The 20,825-nt window shown below is 42.5% G+C and overlaps 1 protein-coding gene across 1 annotated transcript in view; it reads left to right on the top strand.

Annotated features, from left to right (window-relative positions):
* LOC122885285 (titin-like) overlaps window positions 1-20,825 on the top strand; it is a 208,217-nt gene that overhangs the window by 98,099 nt on the left and 89,293 nt on the right. The window contains exons 127-158 of the mRNA XM_044216151.1: window positions 477-603; window positions 1,855-1,997; window positions 3,860-3,983; window positions 4,100-4,366; window positions 4,980-5,077; window positions 5,237-5,405; window positions 5,724-5,993; window positions 6,802-7,068; window positions 7,156-7,434; window positions 7,647-8,055; window positions 9,027-9,151; window positions 9,236-9,502; window positions 10,906-11,175; window positions 11,290-11,589; window positions 11,684-11,986; window positions 12,086-12,273; window positions 12,437-12,551; window positions 13,100-13,387; window positions 13,785-13,936; window positions 14,892-15,039; window positions 15,213-15,390; window positions 15,519-15,640; window positions 16,020-16,307; window positions 16,624-16,920; window positions 17,019-17,205; window positions 17,328-17,443; window positions 17,715-18,014; window positions 18,774-19,073; window positions 19,324-19,429; window positions 19,749-19,945; window positions 20,102-20,410; window positions 20,510-20,788. Coding sequence (XP_044072086.1) covers window positions 477-603; window positions 1,855-1,997; window positions 3,860-3,983; window positions 4,100-4,366; window positions 4,980-5,077; window positions 5,237-5,405; window positions 5,724-5,993; window positions 6,802-7,068; window positions 7,156-7,434; window positions 7,647-8,055; window positions 9,027-9,151; window positions 9,236-9,502; window positions 10,906-11,175; window positions 11,290-11,589; window positions 11,684-11,986; window positions 12,086-12,273; window positions 12,437-12,551; window positions 13,100-13,387; window positions 13,785-13,936; window positions 14,892-15,039; window positions 15,213-15,390; window positions 15,519-15,640; window positions 16,020-16,307; window positions 16,624-16,920; window positions 17,019-17,205; window positions 17,328-17,443; window positions 17,715-18,014; window positions 18,774-19,073; window positions 19,324-19,429; window positions 19,749-19,945; window positions 20,102-20,410; window positions 20,510-20,788 — 6,988 coding nt within the window. The remainder of the gene's footprint in view (window positions 1-476; window positions 604-1,854; window positions 1,998-3,859; window positions 3,984-4,099; window positions 4,367-4,979; window positions 5,078-5,236; window positions 5,406-5,723; window positions 5,994-6,801; window positions 7,069-7,155; window positions 7,435-7,646; window positions 8,056-9,026; window positions 9,152-9,235; window positions 9,503-10,905; window positions 11,176-11,289; window positions 11,590-11,683; window positions 11,987-12,085; window positions 12,274-12,436; window positions 12,552-13,099; window positions 13,388-13,784; window positions 13,937-14,891; window positions 15,040-15,212; window positions 15,391-15,518; window positions 15,641-16,019; window positions 16,308-16,623; window positions 16,921-17,018; window positions 17,206-17,327; window positions 17,444-17,714; window positions 18,015-18,773; window positions 19,074-19,323; window positions 19,430-19,748; window positions 19,946-20,101; window positions 20,411-20,509; window positions 20,789-20,825) is intronic.

The raw sequence follows: 20,825 nt of genomic DNA, 5'->3' as shown, positions 1-20,825 counted from the left end.
TCAGGTGTGGAACAAAACGAAGTACAGTTACTCAAGTACTGAACTTATACCGCACCTTAGTCTATTACATTTATTTCACAACTGTAGTTACTTTTCATATTAAAGTTGTATATGTATAATAAATGATGATGAAATGAACGCATCAGTAATAAAGTTCTAATTTTCTGATACATAAAAAACTCTGAGTGGTGCTATTTGCATAAGTACTTTTGATACTTAAAGTACATTTTGCTGCTGATATTTATGTACTGTATGTATTTTATGTTCATACTTGCGGTACCACATTGCTGTTCACGGTTGGCACTTTAACCTCGAGGCCCCACTTTATGTACTTTAACTTAAATAAAATTCTGAATGCAGGACCTATTGCAGGAGTATTTCAATAGTGAATTATTGTTTCTTTGACTTAAGTAAAATATCTCAACACTTCTTCCAGCTCTGAGATTTTTAAATGAAAAGTCTTTGTTTTCGTTCAGGATGTTGAGATTAAGGAGGAAGGACCCCGACACATGCTGATCCTCTATAACGTCCGTATGGACATGGCCGGAGGCGTCGACTTCTCAGCAGCCAACGCCAAATCCAACGCTCAGCTCCGAGTGAAAGGTGAGAGCACTTTTTCATTTTTATTTATTGGTTTACTTATATGTCACAGCTGTTCATCTTGTCGGGCTTTTGGGACTCTTGTTCCCAGAACTGCAAAATACAGAAAATACAAGTTACAAGGTAATTTATTTATCATTTTGCAACACAAGGTTGTATAATGAAATGAAAGTTTGTAGTCCCTTCATGGTACACACATAGAACATAACAGATCATTAAATTCATATTAAAATAGGGTAACATATAAAATAAATCAAACAATATATAAAGTTATTTATATACATATATACATACACGTATTACACCCAGGAAATAATTCTGCAGCGGATTTTTTGAATCTGCGTCTGGTGGAATGGAAACAGCAGATAGAGACAGTGATGATAATATGGTTTCCATCTTCGCGGAAAAAGCTCAACATTTGGGAAACCGTGTCCGTCCACTTTGCCTGCGTTTGAGCACCAAGCATCATCGATGTAAACACAGTCCGCCTCCTCATCCCGCCGGAGCCTTGCGCTCCGTCAGCTCGGAACACGTCCGCCCATCCACTGCTTGATCCGGGATGTCGATGGATCAGGTCTCTGTACAGATGTGGGCACAACAGTCTCTGATTCCCATTTCATCCAGACCGGACATTAGCCAGGACCAGCAAGGCTCCTCTCCTCCCGGCGATCACAGCAGCCGCCGTCGTGCCTGTCCTTTAAATTGTGAAACATTAGTTCAGAAAACCAAGTTACCAAGTTTCAAGCTGGGTCAGATGTGTACTCAGATTCAGACACAGTATTTTTGGACATTTCAGTACAATGCACATATTTTTATTTACGTCAGAGCAGATTTTACTGTAGTTTTGGAGTAGTGCAACTTTAAACTGTAATAATAATGTAATGAATAATAATAATTCATTACAGTTTAAAGTTCAGTAGTTTATAATCCTCCCTCATGTCTCCTCTGATAACTTTACTTTTAAATCAGAGGCAGCAACAAAATGGGAAATAAGTCTTATTTTCTTTCACAAACTGTTTTGTCCAACAGACAGTGTCGAGTGTCTCTGTCAGTCTTCAGCCAATCAGGTCCTGAGTTTATTTTAGGTGCTTTAGACTTTATCTGAAGTGAGAGGCTGCTCTGTGATTGGAGGAACAGTAACACGACTCTCTGCTGCTTCACAAACTTTCTGACATGAAGCTCAGGACGTCCAGCGGTCAGACAGATGCATGCTGGTCCGTTTAACCATGTCTTCCTCCTCTTCTTCCTCTTCAGCTCGGTCCATCGGGCTGCTGCGTCCTCTGAAGGACGTGACGGTGACGGCCGGAGAGACGGCGACCTTTGAGTGCGAGCTGTCGTACGAAGGCATCGCGGTGGAGTGGTTCCTGGGAGGACAGAAGATGGAGGCCAGTGATCGGGTGAGTCACATCACATCAGCGTCTCTACAAAACCTCACAGGAAAAACTCTCACTTTTGTCTCTTCTTGAGTCCTAAAAATCCTGTTTTCTTCAAACATATCAAGTGTTTCTAGAATCAATTTGTTTTAATAAACTAATTTCTGAAAATAGTTTGTGCTGGAAGAAGGTTGAAATCATGAATTTGAAATAAAAAAATAATAATACACAAACTAGAGGTTAAGTTGGAGATGTTTTTGCAGTTTGTGCATTTTCATTTCACGTACAGAGTAATAACAGACACTGTTTCCAGTTTGCAGTTTTCTTGAAATAAGTGAAAAAATAATCAACTTGTGGAGAGAATTGTGATTTTCTTGATTCCAGTGAAACGATCTGTTGTTTCTCTGTTGATCTGTTGAAAATTGTATTCTTCCTTTTATAGTTTACACACTGTAAAAAACATCTTTAACCATTCATTTGGTCTATTACTGACTCTTCAAACGTTATTATAATTTCAAAACAAGCAAAAAAACAACAGTTCATTTCACCTGTTTTCAAAACAAATCAACTTTACAGTGTTGAAGCTTCAGGCTCTCGGCTGCAGTTAAAAATAAGCAGAGATAGCAGAGCTGTTATCTGTAACTTACAGACCCCCGACTGTCACCACCGCCTTATATGTAGAATCCACAGTTAGCATTAGCATGTTAGCATTAGCCTGCAAACATTTAAAGGCCCAGAAAACATATTTTCTCACTCAGCTTCTTCCTTTGAGTGATGAGCTCCTAAAACACAGAACACAACAAACAGTTTTGTTTAGTTCACATGACAGATTTGTAGTAATGATGTTTTTTTCCCAAACTTTAACTTTGGTTGTTGATTATTTAGTCATGAATATTTGATGTCGGAGAGAAATACTGAAGATCTGAAAGTTTTCAGGGACTTTAAGTTAAACTCCAAATAAATGAACTGAATAAATAACTGAAAATCAGATTTTCTTAAAATAACTGTCTGTAATTGATTCTAGAAAATTCCTGAAACAAGTTGATTTATTCTGGAAACTCGATGGTAGTTGTTATATAATATATATATTTTAAAGTCTCAATAACGGACTAAACAACAGGTAGAGTGTTTATTTGTGTAGGAAAATAAAATGAAAACATCAGTCATCACTAAAACGAGTGTAAAGAAACACATTGATTACACTGCAAAAAGTCTTCTGATCCAGTCAGAACTCATAACTGAGTCCTAAAAACCAATACATCATTCACTGACTGTCAAAACCGTTGCTGATTAATTTTCTGTCCATTAACTAATTGATTCATCGTCTTATTTTCTTTTAACAAAATCTTCTATTTCACTGAGAATACAGTGATTCTGTAAATACTTCAAATACGATTATTTGCATTGGGTGAAATAAGTGAATAACTTCTTTTAAGAAAATAAGACTTGAGCTGAAACCATTAGTCAGTAAATTGATTAGTAGATGAGAGACGATTAATCACTGACCATCTTCATAATTGATTAATCATTTAAGACATTTATCAAACAAAAACTCCAACTAATTTTTTTGGTGCCTCAGATGTTCTCTGGTAAACTGGATGTCTTTGGGTTTTGGACTGTCGGACGATTGAATACGTCACCGTGGACATTTTTATCTCTTTTCTGACATTTCAAAAACTAAACAATCAAAAAATAATCGACACTTTCATCAATAATAAAAATAATCACAAGCTGCAGCCCTAAATAAGATGATAAAGACTCAATTACAATCAAACATGACCTGATTAAAAGGGAGATTTACAGTGTATATGATGTGATTCTTTCATTAAAATAAATTCAATTATTAAACTGATGATTTTGGCGTTTTCTGTTTTGGGTCTCTGCAGGTGAAGACTCGTGTGGCGGGTCGAGCTCACACTCTGACCGTCAGAGACGTGAAGCTGTCGGAGGCTGGCGAGGTCAAACTGACCTCCAAAGACTTCCAGACTCAGGCTCAGCTCATCATCAGAGGTGAGACACTCGAACGCACCAGGAACAGTGAACGCATCACACCTGAACAGGAGATATTGGTGTATTTTTGAATAATACCTGATAAAAGCTTGTAACGTCTGTGTTTTTGTGTCCAGAGCCACCGGTGGAGTTCACGAAGCCTCTGGAGGACCAGACGGTGGAGGAGGAAGCCACCGCCACACTCGAGTGTGAAGTTTCCAGAGAGAGCGCAGAGGTACGATGGTTCAGAGAAGGACAGGAGATCAGAAAGACCAAGAAGTACCACATGATCGTCGACGGCTGCAAGAGAGCGCTTGTCATCCACGACTGCTCGCCGGACGACGTGAAGATGTACACGTGTGACGCCAAAGAGTTCAAGACTTCCTGTTTCCTGGAGGTCACACGTAAGGACAAAACTTGTACCCAACCTTTGATGTAACAGTTATCATCACATCCTCTCAGCTGCCATTAAAATAAAGGACTACAATCTGTAACACGGGTGTAAAACAAATTCAGTGAATCTTTAGTTTGAATTTAGAAAATCAACTCCATCGATTTCAGAAGATAATTAAATTGATTAAAAAAGATTCATATTGCATTAAGATATTTCTTTAAAGTAAACTAGTACAGACAATTTCTACTGTAAAAAGTTTGAAAGTATTTAAGAAAAAACTCCACGTGCAATTAGGATTTAAAAAGTCATATTTATAAGATTCTTCCAGAGGTTAAAATTGTTAGAATTTGTAACGTTTCATATATTTATGTTGCTAGTATGAATGGGCCTCCATACATCTTAGTTGTTTCTGTCATGGTTAACGTTTTTGTCCCTCTTCAGCTTCCGAACTTTAATGTCATGTGTAGATCAATTCCTGCAAGAACAATGAATAGATACAACTTTAGGATTTATTAAAATAAAAACTTAAATATCTCAAAATTATTAGTATAAATAAACATGAATCAAATTGAATGTTAAACTGTTAACAGCGTGTTGTAACAGTGTCGTCTGTGTGTCCACAGCTCCTCATGTGGAGATCACGAAGCCTCTGCAGGACGTGGAGGTCAAAGAGAAGGAATCTGCTAAGTTTGAATGTGAAGTGTCCCGCGAGTCGGCCAAGGTGAGACCTGCTGACCGTCCACTCACAAAGAGACTAATAAGGATCAGTCAAAGTTCTGATGTTACTTTAAGATTTACAACTGGAGGATTTGAAATGATCGACAATTGATGATAAAATATAATTTCTCTAATGCGGTCTGACTCTGATGTTGTGGTGCAGGTTCGTTGGTTCAAGGACGGCAGCGAGATCAGGAAAGGAAAGAAGTACGAGATCATCGCTAAGGGAGTCCAGAGGATCCTCATCGTCCACAAGTCGGTGTTCGACGATGAGGCCGAGTACGAATGCGACGCCAGAACCTCCAAGACCTCCGGCATGCTCACTGTCATTGGTGAGGAACAATATTCATTATGTTGTGTTTTGTGTTAATTATATAATGAAAATTACATAAAAACTGGAGAAAAGAGAGAGGGACACAAAATGGCAGCTCTCCCCTGAACAGCTTTCTGGAAAGGCAGGAGATAAATTTAACAGCAGAATTACTACCTTTCTGGTATTAGGCTGTCAACAACATGCGATGGAGCTATGGACTGAGTCCTAAGCAGTCAGCAAAGAATGCCTGACAGTCAAAACTCAGGGCATATTTCAGCCAGTGTATCAGTCTTTGCCCACATTAACCCCTGCTGCTGCTATTCTGTTTGTTTCACAGAGGAAGCAGCCAGGTTCACCAAGAACCTGTCCAACGTGGAGGGAACAGAGACAGACAGCGTGAAGATGATCTGCGAGGTGTCGAAGGCCGGCGCCGAGGTCACATGGTACCGAGGAGACGAGGAGCTGCCAGAGGGCGGCCGCTATGAACAGATCATGGACGGACGCAAGAGGATCCTGATCATCCAGGACCTGAGGATGGAGGACGCTGGAGAGTACAACTGCAGGCTGAGTCCCACCGTCAGGACGTCCGCCACGCTCAAACTCAACGGTGTGAAAACACAGAAAAAATATGACATCATTATATCCTGTTCACTGAAGGGTGACAGCATCTAAAGTCCCATGAAATCTTTACAATGTATTACAGTGAGGGATCATCTCAACGTGTAAACAACAGACATTAGAGAGTTCTGCATAACATAGACAGAAAGCAGCAAGTACAGAAACAGTGAGATTTTTAGCCTGTTTCCATGTTGCAACTCTTTTTCCAAACAAAGATGGGAACTGGAAGTGACATATCCTCGGGAAATGGGTTAAAATCCTAATTACAAAGAAAGTAAATCCAAAATCCACCTACCAGCACCTCTAAAGCTCACTGATTAACACGTTATATCTCATTTAGTCTGTACAGAAATCAAAGTTTAAAAACGTCAAGTTGTGGTTCCTCCTGTTTCCAGCCTTTTTGCTAAGCTAAGCTAACCAGCTGCTAGCCGTACAGACATGAGAGTGGTATCATTCTGAACATCTAACTCTCAGAGCTAAAGAGAAGAGGAGGATTTTAAAACTTTTCAACCTTTGTTTTAACTCAGTTTTGGCCAAATATGTCGTTACTACTTTTCGCTTTTTAGGGCAGAGTTGAGATGAGCAGTTGGATTTGACAGTAATGATGCAATTGGTGAAATTTATTGTTACATCTTTTACTGCGACATGAAGTCACCACAGTTTCCAGTAACTTCATGTCTCCATTTTTTTTAAATTTGTCAAAAGACAAAAAAGAATAACAAAGCACCTGCAGAAAGCAAAATAACCCCTCTAACGCTTCCTCCTCCTCCTCCTTTTCCTCTTCTTCTTCTTTCCAGAACTGGCGGCCGAGTTCATCGCCCGTCCTCAGAACCAGGAGGTGGTGGAGGGCGAGAAGGCCGAGTTCGCCTGCTCCGTCTCCAAAGAAACCTACGAGGTCAAATGGTTCAGAGGTGACAAGGAGGTCGAAGCCGGGGACAAATATACCATCGTCAGTGAAGGAAAGAGAAGAGCTCTTATTGTGAAAAACTGCGAGCTGAAGGATGAGGGAGGCTATGTTGCCCACATCGGCAGCGTTAAAGCCTCAGCCGATCTGTATGTGATTGGTAAGACTCTTAGTTTCTTTTTCCACATCTTGTTTCGGTTATTTCAGGGCAAAGGTTTGGTTTTAATAAGTCTGTCTTTTATTTCAGAAAAACTGAGGATCATCACGCCGATTAAAGACACGGAGGTGAAGGAGGGAAGTGAGATCGTATTCAACTGCGAGACGAACACAGAGGGAGCGAAGGCCAAGTGGCTGAAGAACGAGGAGACCATATTTGAGAGCAGCAAGTACATGATGGCTCAGAGGGACAACGTCTTCTCCCTGAGGATCAGAGACGCCCAGAAGGCCGACGAGGCCAGCTACACCATCAGCCTGACCAATCAGAGAGCAGAGCAGGCCAAGTGCACCGCCAGTGCTAAAGTTGCAGGTAAATAACATGAATTTTTCTCACTTTTTAACTATCTTAAAGATGCACGGCTCTGTGTTTGCCGTGGATGGTGATTTACTACTAAGTAGGAGAGGGGCCTGTACCCAGGGGCCCATTGTCTCATGATCCATCCTTACGTACTATTCGCCATTAAAATTAAGAAAAATGGAAAATCACTGTAGTCTAACTCTGTTCGCTCTGTGACTCCACAGAGGAGAAGCTGAAATTCCTGGATCCCATCGAGGATGTCGAGACTCAGGAGAAGAAGACCATCAGTTTCGTTTGTAAGGTGAACCGGCCTGAGGTGACAGTGAGGTGGATGAAGGCCGGCCAGGAGGTGACGCTCAGCAAACGCATCGTCTACAGAGTCGATGGCCTCAAACACACCCTGACCATCAAGGACTGTGTGATGGACGACGAGGGCGAGTACACCGCCGTGGTCGGAGACGACAAGTGCGCGGCCGAACTGATCATCAGCGAGGCGCCAACGGACTTCACGGCACAGCTCAAAGACCAGACCATCACCGAGTTCGAGGACGCCGAGTTCACCTGCAAGCTGAGCAAGGAGAAGGCTGTGGTGAAGTGGTACAGGAACGGACGAGAGATCAGAGAAGGGCCGAGGTATCACAGATCAACTTCTTACAAACATAAAAATTTTGTATTTGCAAACATGGAATTTACACAAGGCCGTAGCTACCACACCAAGGTAATATCCTGGGTCATATGTTTTAATTTATTGATGAATCTACGAAACACATCAAGCCAAAGGAACATGTTAAAGTGAGAACACTTAGCGCTAACATGGTCCCAAGATGTTAAGACACAAAACATGTTACATCAAATTAAACAATTAATCAATATACCTAAATACAACAAAAACACTTACATATTACACGTGTTATTTTTTAAGGCTGATTCTGATATTTTTAGTCAAATGATTTTAAAATTTGACAGTTTTTAGTTTAAAAAAATGGCTAATTAAAGTTTGAGGTGACTTTGGACACATGACTGATGCTGTGTTTCTAAAACCTACAGCACTAGATACAGGATACAAAAGGAGAATTACAAATACTATTCATTTTCTCATCTTGTTTTACAGTTATATATTCAAGTAGGCCACTAACATAATTCACAGTCAAGGAATCGCAGATAAGAATTTTTAAAAAAAAATCTTTTTGTGACCCCAAAGTTAACACCAACAAAAACAAATGAAAAGGGAATGGCCAGCCGAACTTAACAGAAGGATGGGAAGCCACCAGGGCCAACCACACAAGAGGCCATCAGACCTGAGGGATCCCCCGAAACCAAAATTAGAAACTAACAGAAACAAAGTCACGGAAACAGGACTACCAGACCCATTATTCCAAAACAAAGAAATAACTGAAAAGAAAGCAAATTAGGTTGGTAACATCTCAGACGAGGTTCACCAGAAGGAAAACAGCAAGTAAGACATTAGAATTAGAAGAGATGCTCATTATTACCAGCGGGGGGGTGCATAACAAGTGCCTCCTCTGATGAACTATTGAGTTTTATTTTCCAGGTCATAAGCAGATATGAAGATTTTCATTATACCTTTGTCTGTGTTTTTGCAGATATCACATGGAAAAAGAAGACAAGACGTGCAGACTGATCATCAAGGTGTGCAGACCTGATGATGAATGTGAATACGCCTGTGGTGTGGATGAGAGGAGGACCAGAGCGAGGCTCTTTGTTGAAGGTAAACTTTTAAAATCTTTTTTTAACCACTGAGGTGAATATTTCTCTTTTGAATCCTCACGTGATGTGTTTTTCTGTCCTGCAGAGACTCCAGTGGAGATCATCAGACCTCCTCAGGACATGTTCGAACCTCCGGGCTCGGACATCGTGTTTGAGGTGGAGCTCAACAAGGACAGAGTGGAGGTGAAGTGGATGAGGAACAATATGATCATCGTCCAGGGAGACAAATACCAGATGATTAGCGAAGGTAAAATCCACAGACTGCAGGTCTGTGAGATCAGACCTCGAGATCAGGGAGAGTACAGGATCGTGGCCAAAGACAAGGACGCCAGAGCCAAGCTGGAGCTGGCAGGTGAGTCAACACTGAGATACTCATCGTACACATTTACCCTGTGATCGACTCATGAATGAATCTGGAACTCAAATGCATGAAGAACACAAAAAAGGCTGGATTGCAAAGTATTTCAAGTGAAAAATTGTGACATCCTACTCACAGTATCTCATTGATTGGTACAATTCATTTTGCCAATAATAACCAAAAGCTCACAAAGATGATGTACTGTAATTTAACACTAGAACCGCCAGGAGTCGCTGTATACCTAAAACCGCCAACGGGTAAAATTTACCAGCTATTAGAATACATTGATTTTGTGATTATTTCTGCTACACGTTGCTCAAACACACTTTGCCCAGACATTCAGCACCTCGGTGTGCACTTCCCACAAACTGCATCCCAGCACTTCAGGCATTTACAGAATGTTTTATTGTGTTTGCATTCAGCCTTCACAGGTCATTTTCTCCTGCGCTCTTCTGCACCTGTAAAGGCCGCGTCCATGCTCAGTGGCTCTTTTGATGCCGTCCACTCTGCACTGTTGTAGTTATATTCTAAACACAGTCTCAATTTAAATGCAGCATACAGTTTAGAAAAACAATTGACTATTGCAGTGTTTTTATAGGCCTACATGATAATAATAATAATGTAGAATAAGAATCCAAGGTGTTCTTCCTGCTTGTTTGTTTCGGACTGGCATGCATCCAAATGATTACGCATACAAAAATATCCGTAATTCGTATCAATTCCAAAATTCAAAGTAGATTTTTACCCAACGAAAAAATCTATAATGACCACTTCTGCTGAACAATAGGCCTTACACTATGGTCGAAAACTCTCCGCAGGTCAAAAAACACAATGAGGGAGCCGCACACCTGAAGGGACCGCAAAACACACCTGTGTCAGAGGGAAAGACTACTTTAGACCAAGTCCATTTCATAAATGTTTATAGGCTACATTTGATAATATTAGTATAATAGTTTTGCCTCACTTTTCACGAAGGCTCTGGATCGCTGTCAGATGATGACCCGTCAATCGACCCAGGACACCTCTGCTTCACTCAATGCATAGAGCAAGTCTCATGTCTGTTTTGCATTCGTAACTCTCTCTCATATCAAACTGAAGGTTAGCCTATGATTTGACACAGCTGTATCACACACGGTAGGAGACAAAAGGCGCCAATATAATTTATATTATGCTTTGGAAGTTCTAGTCTTAAACCTTGATATCTCTGGAGTAATCATTTTTCCAAAATAGAAGTGGAATTAGCAATTGCTAATTATAGTAAACGCAACCAAATGATGTGTCCTGTTTACCGAATATTCTAGCCACTCTTTAGATTCAAACCAAGAGCTGAAGGTTGGTAAATAAAAAACGTAATGAAAAACCTCCTCTAATTCTTAATTATTTTATGTCCTCTGCAGCTATTCCAAAGATCAAAACCACCGACCAGAATCTGGTAACAGATGCAGGTAAGCCTTTCGTTATGAGCGTGCCCTATGATGCCTACCCTCGCGCTGATGCCGAGTGGTTCTTCGAGGGCGCCAGTCTGCCCGTCCAGAACATCGACACCTCCGCCGACAAAACCGAGTACCGCCTAAAAAGCCCCAGCAAGGAGGACCAGGGCCGGTACAAGGTGGTGATAAAGAACAAGCATGGTGAGGGAGAGGCGTTCATCAACCTGGATGTGATTGGTGAGTCTGGGGATTAAATCAATGATGGGTAATTGGATAATTGCTAAATTCTGTATCCGAGGTATGCCTGTGGATGTCAGAAGAGTTTTTAAATGTCTTGTTGTTTTTTTACAGATGTCCCCGGACCCATCAAGAACCTGAGAGTGGTCGACACTGCCGATGGTGAGGTGAGTTTGGCCTGGGAGGAGCCTGAGAGCGACGGCGGAAGCAAGATCGTTGCCTATGTGGTGGAGAGACGCGATGTAAAACGTAAGACCTGGACGTTGGCTACAGACCGTGCTGATACTCCAGAGTACTGTGTCAGCGGCCTCCAGAAGGACTCCATGTACCTGTTCAGGGTCTGTGCCCGAAACCGCGTCGGCAGCGGACCCTTCGTCGCCACAGAGGACGCTGTGCAAGCCAAGAACAAGTTTGGTAAGAAACGCCCAACGGTCCCCACTTACATTCACATACCGTCTCCATACTTTAAACCAATTGAATCCTTCATGTGTTTGTTTTCTATCATCAGACGTTCCAGATGCTCCGGAGAACGTCGCAGTCGGCATGGTGAACAGGTTCGGTGCCACCGTCACATGGGAGCCTCCCAAATTTGACGGCGGCTCTGAGATCACTGCTTACGTGATTGAGCTCCGTGACAGGACCTCCGTGAAATGGGAGGCGGCCATGGTCTGCGGTGCCAACGACCGCTCGGCCGGGCTGAATGACGTTGTGGAGAACAAGGAGTACATCTTCAGAGTCCGAGCTGAGAACAAGGCCGGCATCGGCAGGCCCAGCGCTGCCACCAAACCCATCAAGATCATGGATCCCATTGGTGAGTGAAAACAAGCGGTTCGAATGTTTGTTTGTTCTCATGCCTGGAAAAAACATCAGACAGTCTCATTTAATTGGACCTTCTGTGTTGTGGCTGCAGAGAGGCCGAGCCCACCTCTGAACCTGAACTTCAGCGACCAAATCAAGACGGCGGTCACACTGACCTGGGAGACGCCCACCAGCAATGGCGGTAGCATGATCACTGGCTACATCATTGAGAAATGCGACGACGGCACCGACAAGTGGCTCCGCTGCAACGCCAGACTGTGTCCTGACCTCTCCTACCGGGTACGGAGTTTAGCTTTTTTCTGAGTTTTTAGGGAAACATTTTTAAAAAGCAGGGTTCAGGGTTTTATGAAGCTCCATTTCCCATTTTTCATCTTTCAGCTGTGAGTATTCACTGGTTCATCAGATCTGACAGTTGTTTTTATTGTTTTGTTGCTCTCTTCAGGTGTCTGGTCTGAAACCTGGTCAGAAGTACCTCTACAGAGTTTGTGCTGAGAACGCCGCTGGCGTCTCCGATCCAACCGAGAAACTCGGACCGCTGCTCGCCGACGATCCTCACGGTATGAGACAAACAATAGAATCAGCAGTAGAACAGACAACAACATAATCTAAAATTCAATTCTGTTGCTGTTTGGATTTAGTAGAAAACATGGCATCTTGGGTTTGAATACCACTACTACTACTTAAATACTTTGTAAAATTGTCATTGCTTTACTGAATTTTTCGTTTGATTATGATATTAATATTATGATTGTTCACAAAAACTGAATCTAAATTACCGTAATTATATAAAAGGTCTTTAATTTCTTAATTATTTCCTAGGACATTACATTACAGTATGAAGAATAATGTTAATGATAATAAATGACAAAAAAATGTATATTTACTTTAAATTGTGCCGTTCAACTCCGTATAAATTCAACTAAATCCTAAGTAAAAAAACTTCCTTATCTAGTTTCCTATAATTCAAATTGTGTCATTTTCTCTTTGATTCCTGACTGAAACACTGAGGTAATCCACTAGATGGCAGTATGACTCACCAACCTCTGTTTGTGCAAACTTCTCTCTAAATGACACTAAAATCTGAATTTCTTTTCTCTCCTGGTAGTCGGTCCGACCTTTGACCTGAGTGCCTTCAGGAAAGGCCTGGAGGTGATCGTCCCTCAGCCTCTCACCATCAGAGTCCCCATCACCGGCTACCCAACCCCAGTCGCCAAGTGGACCTTCGGAGAGAAGGAGCTGACCTCCACGGATGAGCGTGTCTCCATGGTGACGAAGCCCACATACACGGAGCTGATCGTCACGCCGAGCGTCCGTCCAGACAAAGGCAGCTACACCCTGCAGCTGGAGAACGATGTCTCGTCTGTCTCTGGAGAGGTCGAAGTCAACGTCATCGGTAACAACAATTTATCATATTTTTTAATTTATCATAATTTATTTATAAATTTGAAATATACATTTCATAATAATATGAAGTGTAAGCAAATGCAACTTTTGTTAATACTTCTGGTGCATTTATTTTAATGAAAAAAAAATTTAAATGAAAAATTTGTTTTGATACTTTTGTCAACCAAAAACAAAATTTCGAAACTCTAAATTGCCGTGGTATGGTAGACTAGCAACCTCTTCAGGGTGTACCCACCCCTCACTAAATGCATGCTGGGTAAAGCCTCCAGCCAACAATGACCCTGAACAGGATAAGCAGTGTAGGAAATGGATTGAAGTTTTTTCTTCCACGTTTTACGTGCTTTGTCAGAAGTTTTATTTATTTTTTGGCACCTTTATTTTCCCAGCATGCCCCAGTGCTCCTAAGGACTTCAAGGTGGCCGAGGTCACCCGACACCATGTCCACTTGATGTGGGAGGCCCCGGAGCACGATGGAGGAAGTCCAGTCAGCCACTACCAGATTGAGAAGAGAGAAGTGTCTCGCAAGACCTGGGCCAAGGTACGCCTGAGTGTTTACCTTTGTAGTGTTGTCAGAGAATCTACATGATCGAACCTTAATAGCTTCAGCAGCAGGGCCTTTGTAGGTTTAAACTGTGAACACAAAGTGGTCTAGCAGTGGTATGATTGCATACGATGTCAAAAGATCCAAGTAGATTTGAATTTGCTCTAGGTAGTGCAAATTCAATCTGCACAAGTTGAAAATGTCTTCTGTCACACAAAAGCAAATAAGTGTTGGGATTCCTTGAAAGAAAAACAACTATTGGAGATCCTGTTGAGATCTGAAAACATTTACCAATTATAACGTAGAAAAGGTTTCAGTCGTAGTCATCTGGACACTGTTTTCAGAATCAAGATGTTTCGGCTCCCATCCAGAAGTCATTCTCAATTGAGAATGACTTCCATTCTCAATTCTCAATTGAGAATGACTTCCGGATGGGAGCCGAAACATCTTGATTCTGAAAACAGTGTCCAGATGACTACGACTGAAACCTTTTCTACGTTAGAACACTCCTGGACGAATGAGGGACTACACCGTCTTATTTACCAATTATATTATCTGATCAACAACTAGACTGCAACTGGATTTCCAACACAAGCACATATCAACAATGACTGTGTTGGTCATAGTTGATGGTGGAGATAAATGTTACTAAGGTGTGATGTATCTATGGAAGTAAGCTATAGATACAACATGTATATTGGCTGTTGGGGGCAAAAATACTCCAAAAAACTCTCCAGTGCCCAAATAAAGCATGGCAGTGACATTTCTTGTGAATTTGACAAGGCCAAGTGGCAATCAAATTCTAGGTTAAAATTCAGTTCGAGGCCACAAAAACTCAATGCGAAAGAATGTGGTGTTTAAGGCAAAGCTGCTAAAAATGACTGTCTAGACAAATAAGTCTACTGTAGTTTTTGTGTTAGTTCCTCACCATTGCGATCATGTTTTTTTCCAGGTGGCTACCGGCGTCCTGGACCTGGAGCACACAATAACAGATGTGATTGAAGGAAAGGAGTATCTGTTCAGTGTCACTGCCTGCAACAAGTGTGGACCTGGAGAACCGGCGTACATTGACGAGCCCGTCAACGTCTCCTCTCCTGCCAGTGAGTATTTATTCTGTCAGTCTGAAATTGATTAACTCAAATCAAGCCAACTTTATCAGATTAGATTTGTTTTTGAGAAACTGTATTTAGTTATGGAGACTTTAAGTTTATACCAGATACACATATTTTTACAAATATCCAGAATCTCATCTACGTTATATTTTTTTCCCCAGCTGTACCTGATCCTCCCGAGAACCTGAAATGGCGGGATAAGAGCGCCAAGAGCATCTTCCTGTCCTGGGAGCCTCCGAAGTATGATGGTGGTGCCCCAATCAAAGGCTACGTGGTGGACAAGTGTCAGCGTGGTACCGACAAGTGGGAACCCTGCGGTGACCCCATCCCTGAACTGAAGTAAGATTAAACAGTTTGTCAGTGAAAATGGTGTTTATGAAAGTGATTTGTAATGATTTCTAAAAAGGTTGAGTGTTTCCTTGTTTAACAGTTTTATTGGGTCCATTTGTGATTGTGTGTGCTCACAGGTTCCAGGTGACTGGCCTGATTGAGGGCCAGTGGTACGCATACAGAGTCAGAGCTTTCAACAAGTTGGGAGCCAGCCGACCGTGCAGGGCCACCGATGAGATCCAGGCCGTTGATGCCAGAGGTAGGCCAGCTAGTGCTCTTTCTAATCCCTCTGGATTAGAGCCTGATTTCAGATCAGGAACAGGAATAATATTGCATTGTGTCAGCTGGACCAGGATAGGATTTCTGGGATACAATAAAGCATTATGATGGGTAATAATTACTGTTGCAAATCTAATGTCTAAAATGTCTAAATCTCTAGACATTACCCTTTGTTTAAACATGAGTTAAAAGATTTCTCAGTTGTGCAGAACACACACAGCCTGTCTATGAAAAGTTCATACTAAGATGGGATCAGGAGTGTGGGTGATGGGATTGGGAATAAGGGTATTTGGAATTTTCTGCACAGAATGTGGTGTTTTGTTCTCTCTGACACTTTTCTTTAAAAAAAATTCCAACAGAGCCTCCAGAGATCCAGCTGGATGTGAAGCTGCTGGCTGGTCTGACCACCAGGGCTGGTACCAAGATCGAGCTTCCTGCGGATGTCAAAGGAAAGCCTGATCCCCGGGTGAAGTGGACCAAGGCTGACCTGGTACTGCGGGCCGATGACCGCATTACCATTGACACCCAGCCGGGACACTCTAAGCTGTCTATTGCCAACACCACAAGAGGAGACACTGCCACCTACATCATCGAGGCAGTCAACGCCTGTGGACGTGCCACCGCCACCATCGATGTCAACATTCTCGGTACAGGAAAATGAAACATTCTTCTCCTTTTTTTTGAGAGCTAAACAAGCCATACCAACCACTTTGCCAAGTGTAGGCTACTTAATGTACAAATAAACCAGAAGACATGTTTTTGGATAGAAAATAAAACAAGCCATAAAGACTGGATAAACAATTATATAGACTTGTTCAATCTTATCAATGTCACATTCAATGTGTCAAGCTCATATGTCTTTCATGCCACTTTAGAAATGTCTGAAAGTGGTCTGCTCCTGAGACATTACCAACCTGAATGTAAATTTAGAGTCATTTTCACATTTTATCTCCTCCTCCACAGATAAACCCGGCCCTCCAGCCGCCTTCGACATCTCCGAGATCACCAATGAGTCATGCTTCCTGGCATGGAACCCTCCCAGGGATGACGGAGGATCACCCATCACCAACTACATTGTGGAGAGTAGGCAGACAGACAAAGAGGAGTGGGTGAAGATGTCAGCCACGGTGAAACACACCACTTTCAAGGCATGCAAGCTCATAGCTATGAAGGAGTACATCTTCAGGGTCAGTGCTGAGAACCAGTACGGCATCGGCGAACCTGCAGAGCATGTGCCAATCATTGCAAAATATTCCTTTGGTACGTTTTTTTTTTATTACTTACTATCTATTAAAAATGGTCCTTTTTGAAGACTTGAATAATCAATGATAAATCACATAATTTTCCATCTGTTTCAGATCCTCCTGGTCCTCCCACCAGAGTCACTCCCTCCGACATCGCCAAGGATGCTGTGACTCTGACCTGGTTTGAGCCAGATGAGGATGGCGGCAGTCCCATCACGGGATACTGGGTTGAGAAGTTCGATCCAGAGAGCGACAAGTGGATCAGATGCAACAAACTGCCCATCAAGGACACAACCTTCAGGTAAATAATAACAGCTTTCAAATTACAGGAATAATGATGAAAATTCATCAGCCAACGAGGTGAAAGATATGTGAAGAAAAGTTGGAGAGTGTTTTTCTAACCCTGCTTTCATGTGGCTGCAGGGTGAAGGGACTCCCCACCAAGAAGAAGTGCCGTTTCCATGTTCTGGCTGAAAATCTGGCTGGAACTGGAAAACCGAGCGTAGAGACCGATCCCATTCTCATCAAAGATCCCATCGGTATGTCACATGTCAATCAGTGCTATTATTCGACTTAGGTTCATTCGAAAACTGCTGTAATCAATGTATTGATGACTATTTTTTAAGGATTGTTGTATCAGAGATTACATTTTAATTACTTACTAGTGAGATTAATCAGGAGTAAGAGTAATGGGATCGAAAGTGGGTGTAACAGATTTGGAAGTGAGAATAATAGGATCAGGATTTAAAGTAAATGGGATCGGGAGTAAGAGTAATTGGATGATTATAATAACCACACACTCTTCTTCAGATCCTCCATGGGCTCCTGGTAAGCCTGTCATCAGGGAGATTGGCAAGACCTCAGCCCTGCTGGCATGGACCAGGCCGGAGCATGATGGCGGGGCAAAGATCGAAGGCTACATCATCGAGTTCCAGAAGACCGGAAGCGAGGAGTGGATCCGCATCGCAGAGGACGTTCCTCAGACTGAGCACCAGCTTCAGGGCCTAATGGAGAAGCAGGAGTACTCATTCCGGGTCAAGGCCGTCAACAAGGCCGGCGAGAGCGAACCCAGCGAGCCCAGCGACCCCGTGGTCTGCAGGGAGAGACTTTGTAAGTCCAACTGGAGGGTAGTTAGGGGTGGGCAGTGGATGGGTTGTTTCTGAGAGGATTATAATATAGCAGCATTTAGGTCTTATCTTATTATGATAACCAAGTGTCCTTGAGTTTATCCAATGGGCCTTCGAAATGGGTTTTGAAATATTCTGATAAATTTTTAGTTCAAGTTAACTTGAAGTTGACCTGAAAATTGCTAGAACTGGAGTTAAACAAAGTTGTATCTTCAAAATGTAAATGTTCAGGCTTTATTGTATCTTATCAGCAATGGTTTTTTGAGTTTATCCTATGAACTTTTAAGTCTAAGAGTCAGAGAAGTTTATCAGGTCCTTGAGAATTAGAAACAGCAGTTTTTCAGGTTAAAACATAAAAATCACTGTTTTTTCTTACTATTTTCTAGCCAGTACATTTCTGTTTATTAAAGATACCTCTTCTTCTGTTTCCTCTACAATTCCTTGGCCAGTACTTTACTCACACATACCTCAACTTTGTAAGCAACACTGAAGAAGCAGAAGGAAAATGTGCCATTCTTGCAGTAAGACCATCAAGACAATCTAAATTTAGATTTTTAAGTAACAAAGTTTAACAATGCTGCTGAATGTTGTGAATAACATTTGGCCACACCAGATGGATCTCTTGGGGAACATGTTGTACGTGTTTGGGTTTCAAGAAATACATTCCGAGACTGAAAAAATCTACAATCAGACAAACACTGCCTGCCTTTCATTCACCAATTTCCTGTTTTCCTTTCAACAGACCCTCCATCTGCTCCTCAGTGGCTGGAGGTGACCAACATCACCAAGATCAACGCCGACCTGAAGTGGCAGGCTCCCAGCAGCGACGGAGGCTCGCCCATCACCAACTACGTGGTGGAGAAGAGGGATGTGAGGCGGAAGGCCTGGCAGGCTGTCGACACCACCATCAAGGAGCTTAAGTACACGGTGACCCCTCTTAACGAAGGATCGCTGTACGTGTTCCGTGTCGCAGCCGAGAATGCCGTGGGGATGAGTGAATTCTGTGAGCTGGAGGACGCTGTGCTCGCCAAAGACACTTTCAGTAAGTTCTCAACCGTTGTCAGCATCTCCCCAGAGGATGAACCCTTTATATTTTAATGACACCATGACTTTTCCTCTAGCATCACTGTGTGGAACATTTTTAGCTTCACTTATGGTAGATATATCATCAGGTTTGTTCTGTCAAGCACTTTCATATTGTAGAAGTGGGCAATATGAGTAGGGCTGCAAAGAAAATAAGCTACAGACAAACTGTCTGGTATGGACATTAATGTTTGTCATGTTCTCTGCAGCAACTCCTGGACCTCCTTATGCCCTGACGGTGGTGGAGGTCACCAAGAGACATGTGGAGCTGAAATGGGAAGCACCCAAGAGCAACGGTGGAAGACCCATCACCAAGTAAGACTACAAACTGCTGTAAAACTACTGTGTAGATTGCTATGAGGCAAAGTACATTAAAAATGAGATGAGATGATCTTGAAGGAAGTGTGGATGTGCTTATTAGAGATATTCTGGGTAAAAAGGACATGAAGCAACAGCTATCCTACCATCCAGACTTTGTTATATAAGTAACAGAGAAGACAAGGACAGAAAACGTATCATTCTTGCATTTAGATTCTATATACCTATAAAAAGTCCGGGTTTGCTTTTATACAGTTTGTGACGCCAAATACAATTGAAGAACTATTCAAAAACCCAATCATCTTTTGCTTACCAGGTACGTGATTGAGAAGAAAGAGAAGCTGGGAACTCGCTGGCTGAAGTGCTGCAAGACTCCAGACAAACAGACTCAGTTCAAGGTGACTGATGTGGACGAAGGGTCTGAGGTGCAGTTCCAGGTCCGAGCCGAGAACGAGGCTGGAGTCGGAGAGCCTAGTGAACCCACTGAGATCCTCACCATAGAGGATTCCACCAGTAAGAGACCATCAAATGTTCATTGCAAATGCAGATATATGGATTTGTTCTTGTGGTATTCTGCAGATGAATGTAGATAATTTTCAAAACTCTGGACAACACTGCGAGAAAGAAAACATTTCAGATGTAAACTCAGACATCCTCCTCTCTTTCCAGGTGCTCCATCTCCTCCTTTGGAAGTGACTATCCCTGACGCCAGCAGGGAGCACATCAATGTCACCTGGAAGCCTCCAGCAAAAGACGGCGGGTGCCCAATCACTGGCTATCATGTGGAGGTGGCCGAGGCACGTCCGGAGCTGAAGTGGCTCAGGGTCAACAACAGACCCATCAGGGAGCTCAAGTTCAGGATTGATGACGGAATCAAACCAGAGAAGAAGTACCTCATCAGGGTCCGTGCCATCAACTCTGTTGGCGTTAGCGATCCCTCCGAGATCTCCGACAAGGTCTTCACCAAGGATCCTGACTGTAAGCATCGACAGAATTTAAATTTAAGAATTTAAAAGATGTGCAATTAAAAACACTGATAATCAACCCTGAATAATAATCCTGTCCTTTGGTCCCAAGGCGCTCCAACCATGGATTTAGAGGCGCAGGACATGGTCGTGATCGAGGGCGAGAAGCTGCACCTGAACATCCCCTATAGGGCGATCCCGACACCCAAGATGATTTGGCAGAAGGACACAGTAGAGTGTAAGGCTAACGACCGGCTTTCCATGACGGTGGAGATGAACAGCGCTCACCTGGAGCTGCTCAAGTGCGCACGTTCTGACGCCGGCGCCTATGCTATCACCCTAGAGAACAGTCTGGGAACCGCCACTGGAACCGTCAATGTGAAAGTCATCGGTAGGATGTCCTTCAAATAACCGTGCTTGGGAAATAT

Source organism: Siniperca chuatsi, linkage group LG12 (assembly GCF_020085105.1).
Source record: "Siniperca chuatsi isolate FFG_IHB_CAS linkage group LG12, ASM2008510v1, whole genome shotgun sequence".
In the NCBI taxonomy this organism is placed as follows: Eukaryota; Metazoa; Chordata; class Actinopteri; order Centrarchiformes; family Sinipercidae; genus Siniperca; species Siniperca chuatsi.
The sequence above is the reverse complement of the archived record's forward strand: the minus strand, read 5'-3'. Positions and strand labels throughout refer to the sequence as shown.